Source organism: Neovison vison, chromosome 3, assembly GCF_020171115.1.
Source record: "Neovison vison isolate M4711 chromosome 3, ASM_NN_V1, whole genome shotgun sequence".
NCBI classification, from domain to species: domain Eukaryota; kingdom Metazoa; phylum Chordata; class Mammalia; order Carnivora; family Mustelidae; genus Neogale; species Neogale vison.
Window position 1 is genome coordinate 105,259,921 of NC_058093.1, and position 14,804 is coordinate 105,274,724.

Here is a 14,804-nt window from a genome sequence, read left to right on the forward strand (position 1 = left end):
TTGTACACTGTCACTCTCTGGCCGGCCCGAGGATCGGGGATATGCCGGCACCTTTGGGGTCTCCTCCGTCCTGCCCCAGGGGCTGCCCCTCCCACCCGGCTTTGGGATTTGGAGTTCCTCCTCCCCTTGCCTCCATGACAGTTCCACCTTATGTCTGACTCCCCTAACAACCCATTGTTTAGTTCTGCTTTGTGGACTTGATATCAACAGAATCATTGCAAGCAGATTCATCAGGAAACTGCTTTCACGGGTCAAATTTTGTTCCAGAAATTCACCCGTCAATGCCTGGGGCTCTTTATTCACAAATTCTCCCTACTCTGCTCCAGAGTGAGCAGACACTCACCTGGGATATGTCTCTGCTTTGGCGATTCTGAACATTATTGAGGTGAATTCTCTTGTACCATCTTCTGCCCCCGCACCCCCCACCCCCCCGGACCGCGGGCTATTCCTTAGAGTCAATGCACGTCCAGGAGTGAAATCGCTGAGTCATGGGCTGGCTGTTCATGGTTTAACCCCAGATGTTGCCAGGCTTTTGCTTGGGTGGTTTTACCACTAGGGCGGCTTGGGGGCTCAGCTCGTTCCACATCCTGGTTACCAAGGTCACGTCAGCTAAATGTTTGCCACAATTTTGGTATCTCCTATGATTTGGATTTTCTATTTCCCTGATCACTGATGAAGCTGAGAATCCTCTCCTATGTTTTTTGGCCAATAATATTTCCTGCTTGTGAAGTACGTTTGGAGCTATTTTGCTCATTTCTGTATGGAGTTGCCTTTTTCATATTGATGTGAATCAAGTTTTTTATATATGAAGGCCACTCATTCCATAATTAGTTATCTGTGTTGCAGACATCCTCTCTCAGTTAGTGTTTGTTCTCTTCACTCCCACAATGAAGTGTCTGGATGAAGAGAAGTTCCTTGTGTAACCCAGGTCAGGTTATTGACATTTCCTTAAGGTTTTTCCTACACATTCCTCTTCCATCAGCTGTGTAGTCTGCCATTCAGCTCCTGGACTCTGGTAGCTATCCCCCCATATGACCTTCTCTTTGTTCAGCTGTTCTCCTGCCTCGGAAGCCCAGGCCTGCACCATTCACTGCCTCCTTTCCATTTCTCTGTAAGAGTTGAGACCCAGTTTCAGATGCCACCTCCTACAGGAAGCCTTCTCAGATTGCCCTAGCGGAGTGAATGAATTCTTTCCCTCCCACACTTCTTTCCCCTCCAGCACCTTGTATACTCTTGGTAGGCTACAGTTCGTGTCCACTCTCCTGCATGACCCCAGAGGTCCCAGACTGATGATTCCATCAAGGCACTGAAGTGAACCCTAGGCTTGGGGGCTGTGATTTCCTGAACTCATGGCTGGATCAGGGGGCTCTCCCAGTATCATTATCCTAACAGCTTGTCCTCACCACAGCCTCATGACGACTCATGCTCTCTGCTGAGGTCTGTGCAAATATGGGTTCAAGGTGAGCCCTGGGAAAATCAGAGCTGACCAAGATCCACCTGGCTCAGCATTCGTCAGTTGAGTTTTTTTACTTCCTGGGTGTGGGGCTCTGGCCGAGTCTTTCTCAGACCCCCAGCTCCCCACCTGGTTCCCTCAGGACCCATGCTCAGTGAACGTTGGCTCAGCGAATGGCTGATGCTGTGGTCCCAGGCCCTGTTTACTGTGAGCCTTTTCGCTCATTTACGGAGCCTCCCCATGGGGGCAGAGCTCAGTCCAGATGTACAAGAACATGCAGATTGTTGCAAAAAAAAAAAAAAAAAATGAATTGAGCTCTGATTTGGAGAGGCGCAGTTCTCTGGTGCTTTCCAAAAGAATTCAGTACACATCTCTTTCCAGTTGCAAACCCCCTTGGTGCCTCTTGAAAGGGGCTTGATTTCTGGAACTTTTAAAATGAATATATGGAAGGCGTGGTAAGCAAGCTTGCCAGTGTATGGTTTCACATACCCCACACCAACCAAACAAACAGGAAACCAAAACATAACAAAATCCAAACCTGCAAACAAAATCCTTGCAGAAGAGCTTGAACTCCGCCTGGAGGAGCCCCTGGAGCTCCATCCATGAGTAGGCCCTGGGTAGTCGCCACTGACCTTGCCCTTCAGGGATGCCCTGACGAAAACCAACACAGGCCCCCCCCTGCTCAGCCAGGACTGCACGCTGCTAAGGAGTCCCAGTTTGAGGAAGAGAGCAGCTCAAAGCAAGAAGGCCAGCTTCGAGGTATTTGTTTCCCCTCTAGCAGATCGGTGGGCCCAAAGCCAACTGCCTAGTGTTTCTGAGAAAGTGGGTGCCTGGCCCTGAGCCGCGGGCCAACGGCAGACGGGTCGCCGGCTCCCCATGCTGAGCCTTCTGACTCCACCCATGGCCCTGTGATCCTGGTGGGTGGTAGCATCTCAGCCCAAAGGCAGGATGAGGACATGGGAGCCAGCGGTCCCTGGGGCGGGAGGGGTTGGCGTGTTGGGGCCGTGTGCAGGGCGCGTTCAGCTATGGGGAGCCAGTGACCGTGTAATCCAGGCGGCAGGGGGGAAGGCACGCTCCAGAGCCCTGCGAGCATGCTCAGAAGCCCTCCCAGCACGGAGGGGACTTCCCCCTTCCCTGCCAGCTTGCCGCTGATGTAGCACCTCCCGGGGGCTAGGCCACTCTGAGGAACAACACACAGGCCCTGCTCCCTAAGAGCGTACCGTCTTGGAAGAAAGGCGACAGTAACACAGATGGTGATGTGAGTCCCTCTGAGGGCTAACTCCACACCGGCACAATGTGCCACACGTACTGAACTAGCTCCCAGGAAGTTGCCACGAACTCAGTGGCTTGAAACAACAGAAATATGTTCCTTCCCAGGTTTGGAGATCAGGAGTCTAGAATCAGTATCATGGGGTGAGGGCAGGGCCATGCTTCCTCGGCAGGCCCTAGGGGAGAAGCCATCTCTTACCCCTGCCAGCGCTCCTCGACTTGTGGCCACGTCCCCCTAGCCTGTGTCCCCGTGGCTACACAGCCTCCTCCTCATCCTTGTCCCTCTACCTCTCTTTTATTAGAACACTGGCTCTGGCGTTTAGGGTCCCCCTCATAATCCATAATGCTCTCATCTCAGCATTCCTACATTAATCACATCCGCCAAGTCCTTTTTTTTTTTTTTTTTTTTTTTTGTCTTTTGCAAATGTGGTATGAACAAGGGATCAGGAAGGACACGGATGCATCTTGGAGAGGTCAAGTTCAGCCTGTGGTGCGTACCTCCTCTCTCCTTCCCACTACGTATTTGTAAGAGCACATCGTGATTGCTGTTTGTAGCTGAGCACACAGGTGGCATGTAGAGCGTGAGCGAGAGAAGCACGTATGCCGACGCTTTGGGCCACCCCAAGAAGCAGGCCTGAGCTGAGGTTTGTAGGCCTGAGGCCCCGAGTGAGCGGAACTCCCTATTCTCATCCTCAGCAAAGGCCCCTAGAGCAGGCGGCCATAATAGCAGTGGGTCCCCGCGTTCCAGTCCAGCTGTGCCACTAACCTTGCCATCTCCGTGCCACTGCTACTTTGGGTCTCGGTTGTGCTGTCTGTGAAATGGGATGCAGAACGTCCATTCCTGCCCATTTCTGGCCCAACTGACCTGCCCAGAAAGTCTTGGAACAAAGCTATCAGGAGCTTCTGGGTAGCCAAGGGTCCTTGCTTCTGGCTCCTGCTCACCCCACCCACTCCCACCCCAGGTGGGAGAATCTGCCTCAGCGGCTCATGCTGAGTCTGGGTGAGTCAGCAGCCCTCAGTTCTGCATTGTTCTGCCTCTCCAAACAGCACCATGGGTGGGGTGCTGGGGCCCCATCCCTGCACTTCCACCACTCCTATCACCACGGGAAGAAGCAAATTGGTTTCTGCCCCTGTGCCCTGGCTCGGGCTGCACTGGGGTCAGATGGAACCTCCGGGTTCCTTCCACTGAGCAGAGTCTTACTCACCACCCCAGCCCTGCAGGAACCATACACCCTCAAAGGCCCCATCCCCATTCTACTAGCTCCCAGGGATGGCGCCCATACCTGAGGGTGCAGGCGTGCTGGCTCGGGCCCAGCCACTTTGGTGCTGAGCCATGTGTAGCTGTGTGGGGTTCCATGGCCGTGCTTTGCCTTTCATCTCCCTCCAGAAACTTGAGCCAGCACGTGCAGAAAGGGCTGGACTTGTTGAAAGATTGGGCTGGGTCCACTCCATTCTCTGCAAGTCTTCCCTCTGTCATCCGTTAAATCTGAGAAAAGACATGGGGAGCACCGGGGGCAGGGGGGTCATCTACTGGGCACCCGGGGCTGCACAGCACACAGAGCCCAGGCCATCCCACTGCTGCCCCATCCCACAGGCAAGAACACAGAGGCTCCGGGCAGAGAGTGCACCCAAGGCCTGCAGCAAGTGGCAGAGCCATCATTCAGACCCAGAGAGTCCAGGTTCTGGCTGCAGGTGTGAGCAGTAACCCTCAGCCTGTGCCCCACCCGAGTGAGGGCCAGCAGGGGAGCCAGCTGAGGGGAGGTCTGCAAAGGGACACTGAGCTGAAGCTTTCGAGGGCCAAGACAGCAGAGGCAGAAGCTTGCCTTTGGATGGACCACGGGCAATATCCAAGCGCCGACCCTGACCTCATGGAGTTGGAACGGCCAGCCCCGTTCCTCTCTGCAAATCTTGGTCTTGTCTCACTTACCGCCTTGCACCGTGGTTTCCCTCTGCACCGAAACCTGCCTTGCAGGGCTGCTGCGTGGGTGCTCAGTGGAGGCTGACCACCCCGTGGGCTGTGGCTTTCCCCACCACCCCCGGCCGCGGCATGTGAGGCTAGGGCAATACCGGGCCATGTCTCCGCTGGCTTGGCCCATTCTCTCTGTTCTCTCTCCCCCGGCTTCCAACCTGGAATTTGTGTCTGGACCTAAAATCTTGTCCAGGGCCTGAGCTAGGCCCCCCTCCCAATAGAGAGGAAAGGGAAGAGGGTCGAGGAAATATGCTGCTCCAGAGAAGCACTTTCGTGGCCCTGCCTGCCCCCTTTGTGGGGAGGAGGAGGCTGGCCCAGCCATCTGGCCAGCACCTGTACTGAGAGGAAGTGTGGGAGTCCTCGACTGCCTGGGAAGCTGGGCCCTGCTGCAGGCCACTGCTGCCTGTCACCAGCACGTGCCTATGTGCGTGCACGCCCCCCTCACAACACACACAGGCAGGGAGGCAGGTGGCCTTTCCTCTTACCCAGAGCCCCCTGCTTCTGCCTCATGCCCATTCATGGAAGGGCCACCACGGCGGTCCTCACCAGCTTCCGCAGCCCTGGGCAGGACACCTGCCATTCTCCCCTTCGGTCCGGCAGGCAGGAACATGGACAGGCCCAGAAAATGAGGGCACCTATCTGCCTTGCTGAATGCCAGGCCCAAGATCTCTCTGGGCAGGGAGAGGCTGTATTCATTAAGGTTTGCCTTAGCATTTGTCTATGGTAGAAACACTCAGCTCAAACTTGTTTACACAAACAAACAGGTGTACTGACTCAGATGACTGAAAAGTGACCAACTTCCAGTGAAGCTGGATCTGTACTAGGGGCTCAATTCAAGAGTCCGATTCCACATCTTCCAACTCTGACACTCTGTGTATCATCTGCACTCTTGGCCTCTCCCCTCGTGGACCCCAGTAGCCCCAGGCTTGCATCCTACCTGCACAGCAACTCATGTGGACAGAGAACACTTCTTCCCCAAAGAGTCCAGCCAAAGAAGCTACCTTAAGCACATGCCCGTCTCTGAAATGATCACAGTACCCAGGAATATGGAATGCGCTGATCAGCTGGGCTCAGCTCACATGGCCTCTAGCTCCTGGAGAAGAAATGAAGTAGGTCCAGTCTAGATCCAGCCCCAAGTGCTCTGCTCCCCCATCCAGGCATAGCCTTTGCATGTACATATCCTTGTACATCAGCATTTCTTTATGCATGCTGCTTCCTTCCTTTGTGTCATGCGCTTTCTCACAAACTCCTATTGATCCTTCAGAACCCAGCCCAAATGTTACCTCCTCTGAGAAGCTTTCCCTTATGCTTACATGCAGAGTTAGGTGATTTTTTTTTTTTTTCCTCTGCTGGAGCCTTTATCACACAGTCTGATGCTTACCTGACTTGTGGGTCTGCCCTTTCCATTTGAGCTCCAAGCTCTCTATAGGTCCTGGGCACAGAGCAAGTGCCCGGGACAAATTTGTCCAGAATATGAACAAACAGACCAACAATGGTAGCATCAGGTTCAGATGAGCTCAGAACTGGATCGCTGGAGAGAAAGCAATGCATAAGAGTGACGTCCAAGGGGAGCAGCTGGCAGCAAGGCTGGCTTGGCCAGTCCCGCTGATGGCAGCCGGCAGGTGTGTGAGCGTGCATACATACAACAGAGGAGAACGTGACCATCTTTTAAAATGAGCTCACGCAATTGCCCCTCCTCTCACCCTCAAGGTTACCTCTTTGAGTCTCTGCCCAGTTGCAGAATTCAAGGCTGGGACAGGCCATGCTGAGACCTGGGTTGGGTCCCCCCAACCAATGGTGTGAACATTGCAAGAAGAAAAGAAAGTGGTAGCTGGGGGTCAACCCCTGTTCTCTGAAGGACCTCTCTTAAACGCTGGCCTGTTGGCGTGATTGTCGGGGCTGCTGTGGAGCTCCTTGTTCCCCCACTTGCATTAATGATGCTTGGAATTCTGCACTTTGAGATTCATTCCTTTTGCTTCATTTAGTCTGTCACAATGAAAACCTTTTGAAACACTTGGGCCCCCTGGATCCTTATCGGTCATTAACAACACAGCAGGAGGGAGAGGTTCCAACTCCCTCCTGAGAGCTGGATTGTCTTGGGCATGGTAATGGAGCTGGAGTGGAAAGAAAGGCAGAAAAGTAACCTGAAACAGAGCAGGGAGAAAGCTGTTCTGCTCTCAGGTGCTGCCCTTGCCTGACCTTGCACACCTGCCCCCAGCCCTGTTCACAGAAAACCACAGTCAACAGGGGCACCCACTTCTCTGATGAGGGAGCAGGCACAGCACAGACTGGGGCCCAGACCCACTTTGGTTGGTTATGGTCCCATTACCTGCTATCTGAGTGCCCTTGGGCAAGGAGGGACCTAACATCACTGGCTCTGTCCTCATCTGTAAAATGGGCATGAAGTGCATCCCTGGTGACTTTTTTATTGTGATTTCAAAAGGAAACACATGCCTGATGTCTGTGAGAGCTGGCATGCCGTCAGCCCTATCATGAGATGCCAGGTAAGGGCACAACTCAGTAGCACTGTACAGAGGGGACATCTAGGGAGCCTTCCCAGAGGAAGTATCTGGATAGTCATCACGGCTGTGATGGCCGAGGTACCTGTTGTCCTAGGTACTGGGGGTTCAGGTCAGTAGATACTACACACCCGAGGTGACTTGTTGCAGAGAAGGGAAGGGAAGGGAAGGGGGTTCATGCTCGCTAACCCTCCTCATGTGCCCCACCCTGGGAGGCACCAGAGAAGAACAGCATGCTGTCCGAGGCCACCCAGCTAGGTGGAAAAGATCAGGGTTCACGAGAGAACCGGTGCTTTCAAAGGCACAGGCGGTGCCCAGATGCCAGTCCTGCCGCACTGCTTCCGGGCCCTGGGTCCCCATACGGCCTCCAGAATCCAGTCCTGCTCTGCCTATAAAAGAGGAACATTTGATTGTGCCTCTGCCGGAGGCTCTGCCGTCCTCACTCCCACAGCTCCCAAGCCTACCAGTGACCGCGTTCCTGGCCCTGGGAAAGGCAAGGGGGTGTTGCATGTGTTCTTCAGTCCGTCCTGGGAGCCCAACTGTCTCAACAGCGAACCCCATCAAATCTGCTCGGGAGGCAATGGCCTCTCTCAGCTCCTTGCCCAGGGAAACAGGGAAGCCTCCGCAGTGTTCTCTGTGGGGGTGGGGCAGCCTCTGGCACGAGGGGAGCACCAGCCTGGGAATGAGGCAGACTCGGGCTGTCTTGACCTACGTCTCTCTCTGTCCGCACTGCATGGAGGGGTGACTTCCCTCTCGGACCCAGAGTCCTTCTGGGTAATTGCTGGTGTCAGTGCTTTCACAAACTTTCCAGGAGAACACACAGCCCATGCTTCCTTCGAGGCTGGCTAGACACCCCTGCTGGGAGCTCCAGAGGCTCCCCTCTGAGCCCAGGGCCCAAGTCAGGGCCTAGGCTGCCCTGGAAGAATGAGCTCCCTATTCCCTTGGTGACCTGTGGTGGGAAGACAGCCGCAGAGTTCACTCTCCCCTGAAGGGTGATAACTGAGGTATGAAGACAAACGTCCCAGTTCCTCCATATGGGGACCTCCAAGCTCAACCGCTAGGTCGTGCTGGACTCCAGCCCCGGCCAGGGCAGCCCTCCTCCACCGTGGTTGTTGCCAAGACAACACATCTCCAGCCTCCTGTTTTGGACACTCATCTGGCCAATGGAATGCGGGTCACCTTGGACAGACCAGGGCTGAGGTATGCCCTAAATGTGTTCCTTTAGCTCCCCTTGTAGTCACTGGTTTGTCTCGTGAGGCCTCAGCTGTTGTCAGTGTGCCCTAGCCACTTAGGGCCACCAGCTGCAGTGACCACAGGCCGCTATGACCTCAACCGTGGCCAGTGTCCTGCAGGCTCTGGGAACCTAGCCTGCCTTGCGAGTTCGAGGGAGGACTAAGGGATCTGAGGACAACAGGTGCCTCCCACTGCTCTCCAGAACACTCTGTGCTTACTGCAGTATGCTCAGCCTTCTAGAACTCTTTCCTTCAATCCCAGATCTGGGCCCAGGAGTCAGACAGAGGTCTCCTCCCTGCCCCACAGTCCCAGCCCCCTGGGGAGATTCTCTGAGTGTTGTCTTCACAGAACACTGTCCTCATGCAGGACTGTGAGTGTCCATCCTGCCCCGACCAGCATGCCCAAGGCAGCGAGACAGACCCTTGGCGAAAAGGGTGAGTTAGTCTCGTTCTGTCCCCCCACCCCACCCACCACCACCCTTGGACACATAATACCCCTGCCTAGAGCAGAGCCGTCCGGAAGCCCTTTGCTCTGAATGCAGTTCCGTCTCGGGTGGGCTGGCCTCGGAAGGCAGCCTGTGAGTGAGAGCAGCTTGAGGCTGTGATGCGTGACTTATCCCAGAGGCTCCCTCCTACCAAGCTCAGTGCCTGGAAACAGATGTGTGGCCATCACGGCTCTTGAAAATCCCTCTGGGGGATGCTAGTTCACTACTTGCCAGGTGTTAGCATGTAGAGGAGCCTCAGACAGAATCCAGTTACCTGGGATGGCAGTGGGCGTGCAGATCCGACGAGCCCACCGGGCAGCTCTTCCCCACTGCTTTGGCAGGCTCATTGGATGTACACGCCCATTGCAGTCACATCTGCAAAAGCGAGAAAGAAATGGAGCAGAATGCTCACATCCTCCAAGCTGGGAGTTTGGGAAACCCAGATGTGGAGACATCTGGAAGTCACCTGTTTGGGTCCCGGCGCGCCCCATGTGGCACGCACGGGTTTCGCGCACTCTCCCCCATAAGCAGGAATGCTCTCTGGTTCGCTCCAACCATCCCCGCTCTGATGTATTCTTTTTTTTTTTTTTTTTAAAGATTTTATTTATTTCTTTGACAGAGAGAAATCACAAGTAGACAGAGAGGCAGAGAGAGAGGGAAGCAGGCTCCCCACTGAGCAGAAAGCCCGATGCGGGACTCGATCCCAGGACTCTGAGATCATGACCTGAGCCGAAGGCAGCGGCTTAACCCACTGAGCCACCCAGGCGCCCCATGATGTATTCTAAGGATGCCCTTGCTCCTATCCAAAATCAATCCCATGGAGGGTGAGGAGGGAGGGCCTCCCAGGCACATCTGGGTTTTGCCCTCCGACTATAGCACTAATGCCGTAATAATGGCTCTCGGCTATGAACGGACAGCTGGATATGGGGGGACTTTCATCCTCAAGGCAGCCACAGGAAAAAGACACTATTATCTCCATTTTACAGTTGAAAAAACTGAGACTCGCAGTGGGTTCAAGGGCGTGCTCAGCATGCCTGGGCTGTTAACGACTAAGATCCTAACGCAGGTCCATCTGAAACTCTATTCTTGGCACTACATCAGATCATGGAGAGACCTGTTTTCTGAAATAGTGAAAAATCACATCTCGGTGAACTTGGCCCCCAGTGACTTAGCTGTGGTTTCGTAGTTACTTTTCCTCTAAACCCTGATTTTTCTTTAATGGGCAGCTCTTGGGGTAGCCGACTTCAGAACTCCCCGGCGCTAAAATGCTAATAGCTGCTCGGAGCCTCCGAACGAGAAGGCCCCATCATGGAGTTGAGTGCAGCCAGTGTCCCCTTGGAGACTGGGCAGGGGACGTGGGGTGGGCCGCAGCCACGCCAGCCCTAGCCACAGGGTCTAGGCCAAGTGTGTGCCTGACTGATGATGGGCATCCGAGAAGGAAGACTCTGTTAGCATTAAAGGGAATCCTACATAAGGAGAGCTAAAAGGATATTCTAGAAGTTTACTTACGGCTCATCATTTGAGAACTCTTCTTGAAACCTGCTCTGCTTGTTCCCAGCCGGTCTCATGGCAGGTGCTCCACGGCGGCGACTGCCCAACTAAACCCCAAATTCTCTCCTTTGGGGGCCTCTCCCAATCCCTCTCCTTCTCTCCATTCTGTTAGGAATACACACTCTTTGCTCCTCAACACGGGTACTAGTGTTTTCTGATTTTCGTTCATGTAGAACGCGTGCACCTGTTCATTAACAAAGGTTTGTGTTGCCACCATTGGTCCAGTCTTGTGCAGGCGCTGGGAAAGCCGTGACAGCTCTGCACATGCGCATGGCTCACTGAGCGTATGGTCCCGCAAGTCCAGCCATGAGTGCCGCGAACTTCACGGCCAGCACCAGACCGGCAGGCAGGCGGCCTCGGCAGCCCATAGGAGTTTTCAGCCTGCGCGCACTGGCTAACGTGTGAGAAGTCAGACTCCATGAAGGGTACCCATGCCCATTGCTCGGCAGGGCTCCCCACGTCCTTCTGTACCAGGCCATGCCTTTTGACCCCGCTCCTTTGTCTCTGCAGGCCTCCTGCCCTAAGCGGCAGCCCTGTTATCTCCGACATTTCGTTGATCCGGCTTTCCCCACACCCTGCCGGCCCTGGGGAGTCCCCCTTCAACGCCCCCCACCCGTACGTGAGCCCCCACATGGAGCATTACCTCCGTGCCGTGCACAGCAGCCCCACGCTCCCCGCGATCTCTGCAGCCCGGGGTCTGAGCCCCGCTGACGGTGAGTAGAGCTTGGGGTGCTTGGAGGGGGGACAGGCCGCTAACTGTAGCGCTGTCGACCCCCCAGCCCTGGTCCCCTGGGATAGTGAGCAAGTTGACATTCCTCCCACCACCCTGAGCCATGGGTTTTTCCACAAATGAATGGGAAAAGCCAAGAGGATCCGGGGAACGTTGGGTTTTGTGCTCATTAAGGAGCTGTTCAGAAGTACCCTTTTGCATGCAAATTATATGTAATAATAATAAGGTATGTTTATTCATGTAGGTTTTAGCTTAGACGAGAATTCTTTGGTCTCAATAAACCATAATCTGCTTCTGGTGAAGGAAAGGCGGTGCTGGATCAAGGCGTTGCCTGGGCCCCTGGAGCAGCAGGAATGCAGAGCTGGGCTGGTTTCTGCCTGCATCTCTGCTTTATGCACCCCAAGGTCAACACGTGGCCTCCAAATGGCACCCCAAGTCTCCTCGGATGAGCCCCAGTGGAGTTGGGTCTCTCAGCTCAGATGCTGGAGAGAGAATTGATTGGCCCAGCTCAAAGATCAGATGGCTACCCCAATCCACTTCACTTGAGACGAGAAAGGGCAGGTCACGTAATACATATAGGGTTTTCAGGTCTAAAATTTAATACTTCAGAAAAAAATCTAATACTTCCCTCCCCATCCCCATCCCCATCCCCACCTCACACATATACTAACACACACAAGCACACATGTGCACACTCATACTGGACGGTAGTGAGCACATTCAGGTGCTGGCTGTGCCCGTCCTTCCTTCCTGGGAAATGCCCCCAGCCCTCTGTCCCGTGCCACCCTGCACGGTGCCCGGTAGCCACTTTCTGGTGCCATTTCTAAAAGCAACCGGGGTGTAGCCTCTCAGTCTGCCCACTGAAACCATGCCTCTTGGTCCAGGCCATTCTAGAAGACTTTTGCACTCCGGGGCCCGTAGGCTGAGGCTCCGGGAAACACAATCCCAGTGGGTCCCTTGTCACTACCTCCAGTCCTTGTCAAGGGGAATGTGCCCTCCCCCACATCGTGGCTATGACCAGGACCTGGAGCCGAGGCCTGGACCCGAGAGGCTCAGCTTGGAGTTTCCCAAGGAAAAGGACTCCGAATGGACAGAATGTCTCCCCAAAGCATCGAGTTCATCGTCCTGAAATCTGAGTGGGTTTTCCAAGTGGCCTTGGCCGAGTGCTGGTGCCCTGAAAGATCATGCCGCCTCCACACAGAGCCACCAGCTCCAGATGGTGGGCTAGGCTTTTCTACACCTCTCCTGATGACCCAGCCGGTGCCAGCAGACCAGGTTCCCCATGCTGCCCTGACCTTGAGGCTTGTTCATGGTGTCCTGGGCTGGAGGCCACCTGCCCCCGGGAAAAGATGTGTCCATGCCCTCATCCCCCGAACCTGAGAAAGTGGCCTCATTTGAAAAAAGGCCTTTGCAGATGTGATTTAGTTGGGGATTTTGAAACAAGGAGAACATCCTGGAATGTCCACGTGGGCCTTAAATGCAATGATAAGTGTCCTCGCAAGAGACACAGACGAGAGAATGAAACAAAGATGGAAGTGATGTGGCCGCAGGCCAAGGAGGCTGGCAAGCTCCAGGTGCTGGAAGGAGCGTGGGACCGATGACGCCCTAGAGCCTCTGCAGAGAGCGTGGCCCCGGTGACGCCTTGAAGTGGCACGTCTGGCCTCCAACCTGGGAGAGGACGACATTCTGCTGTTTCAACGGCAGTGAGCATCACATGTCTGTCCTAACTCGTTACAGCAAGTTAGGAAACTAGTACTCACGGTGACAGGGTTCCTGTGTTGGAGGAACAGGCAGGACCTGGCAGTCCTCCCGAGGCGGTGGTCAGAGGGCCCTGAGACAGGTCTCTGGAAGACCAGGATGCTGCTGTGGTTTCAGCTGCCAGTGGTGTAGCCCTTGAAGAAAAGACTTGCATTTGTGGAGCCCTGATTCTGTGCCTGATTTCCATAGAAACATCGGTGGGGCGCCTCTCACCCACATTTATCCCAGCCCCAGCCCCTTGGGCTAGCAGGCCTGGGTTCAGCACTAGAGGGCACTCCGCTAATGGGCAAGGCCCTGGCCTTCACCGGGGGTGGACCTATTGCCCAGAGACCTCACTGGCCCTGAACCAAGCCCCCAAGTGGGTAGAGACAGCGTGTCGGGCTCGCACCGCAGCTGTGCCCTCCCCAGCACCTGCAACGTGAGGCCCGGAGAGTTCACCAGCCATCAGCGGCCATGTCTGCCAGACCATGCATGTGCTGAGGACCAGTGGGCACCCTAGGGAAGCTTTCAGGGAGGAGGTGGACATTCAGGAAGAGGGGGACAGGAAAGTATTTCAGGCATGCACAGGGCAGGAGGAGGCCGTGGGGTCATCACCCTGGCTGTAGGCCAGGACTCTCTCTAATGGATATAGCAGGAGAAGGGGGGGAGGAGGAGGTGGAGGGTGGGGAAGGGGTGGTGGCTTCCATTCACAGGCTTCTTTCTGCCCAGCATGGATGAAATCTTTGTTGTTTGCCAAGACTAATAGCAGAGAGCACCAGAGTCCTCATCTGCCGTTGGAGGACAGTAATGGTGGCCCTCCGCTCAGGGTGTGTGGGGGCAGTGGCCATGAGAATGAATACGAGTCCCTCGGCACTGTGCCTACACAGGCCCAGCAAGTGCCCAGCACGACACTGGCTGCCACTCTCATTTCTCATGGTAACTTGAGTAGCAAGGATACTTCTCCCCATTTTATGGATGGAAAACTGAGCCCCTACCCAGTTTTGCAGAGCAGGTAAAAACCAGGCCACTCAATGGGTTTGTTGGGTTCCAAGGCCCACCCCCAGCGCCAGGGACCCTCCAGATTATCCCAAGTTCCTCCTCCCTGCCTCCTGGCTGAGCCCCAGACAGGGCCGGGTACAAGGTTGGAGACGGATACCCCTGGGTTCTGCAGCTGCCGGCCAGGCTAGGCCGGAAGATTTATCTGGTCAGGTCCCCACAGTCTCACCTTGAATGTTCAGGTCAGACTGACCTGACCCGATCGTTGACCACCACAGAGCCTTTGTTTGAGTCTTCCCTTTCCTTTGAAGACTCTGCTGGCCTCTGGGCCCTGTGGGCCTGGAGGGGGAGGAGGGAGCACTTGCCTAAGGCTTTGAGGAAGTAGAGGTATTCGGGCTCTGACACCCCATCAGCAGAAACACCACCCCCCACACACATTGTCTGCTCAGTGCGGGGAGCGAATCTAGGGGCAGAGGACAGACTAGCAGGCCCTGGAGTGGGGGGGCAGAAGGGGCACACAACTACCATGTGCGTGTTTCTCTCAATTTTGGGCCACAAGCTGACGGCTTCTCTCTCTCTCCCTCCCTGCTGTGCACAGTGGCTCACGAGCACCTCAAGGAGAGGGGGCTGTTTGGCCTCCCCGCACCAGGCACCAACCCCTCTGACTATTACCACCAGATGACCCTCATGGCAGGCCACCCTGCACCCTACGGGGACCTGCTGATGCAGAGTGGGGGTGCCGCCAGTGCACCCCATCTTCACGACTACCTCAATCCAGTGGATGGTGAGTGTCGGGCCCACATGGGGTCGGGGAGCAGGACAGGAGATGGGGACAGAGGAGGGTGTCTGCTGCTCCTTTCGTA

At 55.2% G+C, this 14,804-nt stretch overlaps 1 protein-coding gene across 1 annotated transcript in view; it reads left to right on the forward strand.

Annotated features, from left to right (window-relative positions):
* GLI2 (GLI family zinc finger 2) overlaps positions 1-14,804 on the forward strand; it is a 246,775-nt gene that overhangs the window by 198,599 nt on the left and 33,372 nt on the right. The window contains exons 4-5 of the mRNA XM_044242640.1: positions 10,989-11,191; positions 14,540-14,725. Coding sequence (XP_044098575.1) covers positions 10,989-11,191; positions 14,540-14,725 — 389 coding nt within the window. The remainder of the gene's footprint in view (positions 1-10,988; positions 11,192-14,539; positions 14,726-14,804) is intronic.